Source organism: Anneissia japonica, unplaced genomic scaffold, assembly GCF_011630105.1.
Source record: "Anneissia japonica isolate Jap-2015-1 unplaced genomic scaffold, ASM1163010v1 scaffold234_len1672027_cov178, whole genome shotgun sequence".
Lineage (NCBI taxonomy): Eukaryota > Metazoa > Echinodermata > Crinoidea > Comatulida > Comatulidae > Anneissia > Anneissia japonica.
The window spans coordinates 1394884-1396827 of record NW_022738761.1 but is presented as its reverse complement, the minus strand read 5'-3'; the positions used below and the strand labels follow the sequence as shown (position 1 = coordinate 1396827).

Sequence of the window (1944 nt, the reverse complement as noted above, 5' to 3'; positions counted from 1 at the left end):
TATATATATATATATATATGTATATATATATATATATATATATACACCTAATACGGTAAGTCAAATAGTATCAGATATATAAATCACAATTTATTTGAAAACTAGCGTGTACATTCAACTAGTATTTATCAAGCTATTATAGCTTGATAAAGACTTACTCGAATTCGAAAGAACGTACTAGTTTTCAAATAATTTGTGTGGCATATATGTGATACCATTTGACTCATTATTTACTGTATGTATATTTGCCTATATAGCACCACCATTTTATATATATATATATATATATATATATATATATATATGTATGTATATATATTACAAATACAAAGTATATTATTGATTTAAAAATATATTGAGCACAAGTGCGTAAAACGATTAAAGGACTACACTAGCCTAACTCACCGGTAGATTTATCTCTGAGTAGGTCTAACACTATCATCAAAGCCCGAACGCGTCCGAATACGAAATGCTAACGTAATCGTATGTGCATAAACCGTCGATAATCTTTTACTCAAAAACAAGTATGGATTTATTGATTAATTTGATTGATCGATCAATCGTTTCACTGATTGCATCATAGATGAATAGATTGATTTAACTCAGTGTAATAATAAATGACATTATAACACACGAAAGTTAAACATACTTGTTTGCTATTGGGTTGTACTAAACAAAATACACAACGCCAAATTAAAATAGAAAAAAAATTAAAGATTCAGTACAGTCTATAGGATAGCATGAGTGTTTTAATAGTCATTAGCGCATGCATCAATATGCACCAAATAATGTTGACAAAGGCCTAACCCTCTAATGATAAACTATAAAATTAATAATTGTATAACTCGATATTATAAGGTATATTTATAAATAATGCATAATTTTGATACCGAATAATTATAATTACCTAATCAATATTGCATTTTGAAATAAATATAGCAAATACATACGGAAATATATTGCATCCACGCAGAAATTTAGGCCTATATGGAAACAGCTTAATACCATACGCTTAATGGGAACTATTACAGTCGCGTCCGAATTTCGTTCCGCTTCTTTGGTCGAGTGTGACTTTTCCTTTTTAACCCACCTTTGATAGTATCATGAGGTATACCCAGGTGCCAATGCATTCAACTCAAGTTCAAACGTCTTCCTAATTGCAGAGCTTTTCAAATTTCTAATGTCCTTCACCAATAATTAATGAGAGTGACCATGAGTGGACAAATTCATGGTCGCAACTAAGCCAAAAGAGAAAGGGTTGCCCTTGCTAAGATAAGCAAAGTTGTCATCGAAAACGATGCGTTTCAGCTCTTGCTAAGATTCGTTGAAGGGCAAACACTACACTCTTCGATCACAACTGAAGGAACGTCGATAGTGCTTATTGTGCAGCTTAGCATCAAGAGTGAAAAATTTTCTTTTGATTCACTAAGATTAATAAATTATTGATTTCAGATTATTGAACCAATCAGAATTTGTGTTTAAAGATTTTTTTCCCGCCACATTGATTGGTGGGATCATACTAGTATTGGCTTGTCGATGAAGCCCTTCAATGAAAAGGAACTGAAAAAATGTATAAAAAATATATATAGGCCCTAGGCCTATATAAATATGTTATATCAAGCGTTGACAAAGACTACAGGAGTAGCCGAAATATTCGTTTCAATAAATTTTAGTGTTTCTTAATTCAACATTTTACGTATCTGAGCTTGTATTACCATTAAACTGTACTGTATATATAGGCCTATATATAGTTCTATATGTATATATATATGTATATATATATATATATGTATATATATATAATATATATACGTGAAGAGATAATAAGTGAAATAAATCATCTCGCGGTAATTTTTAGAACATAAGAGAAATACATAAATTTAACGGTAAAAAAGAGGAATCTGCAAGAAGCAGTCAGGTCTGCGAATTACTGCAATTTCTGAG

General features: G+C 30.4%; 1 protein-coding gene across 3 annotated transcripts in view; it reads right to left on the bottom strand.

Moving 5' to 3' along the window:
- LOC117117696 (zinc finger protein 888-like) overlaps window positions 1–1944 on the bottom strand; it is a 59019-nt gene that overhangs the window by 16446 nt on the left and 40629 nt on the right. The window contains exon 1 of one of the 3 annotated variants that reach the window (XM_033262085.1): window positions 951–1114. The exons of 1 other annotated variant lie outside the window; for it this stretch is intronic. In XM_033262085.1, the coding sequence (XP_033117976.1) occupies window positions 951–965 (15 nt within the window). In that variant the 5' untranslated portion in view covers window positions 966–1114. Of the gene's footprint in view, window positions 1–405; window positions 465–950; window positions 1115–1944 lie in introns of those variants that run through there. One more of the 3 variants, XM_033262088.1, reaches the window with a different exon arrangement.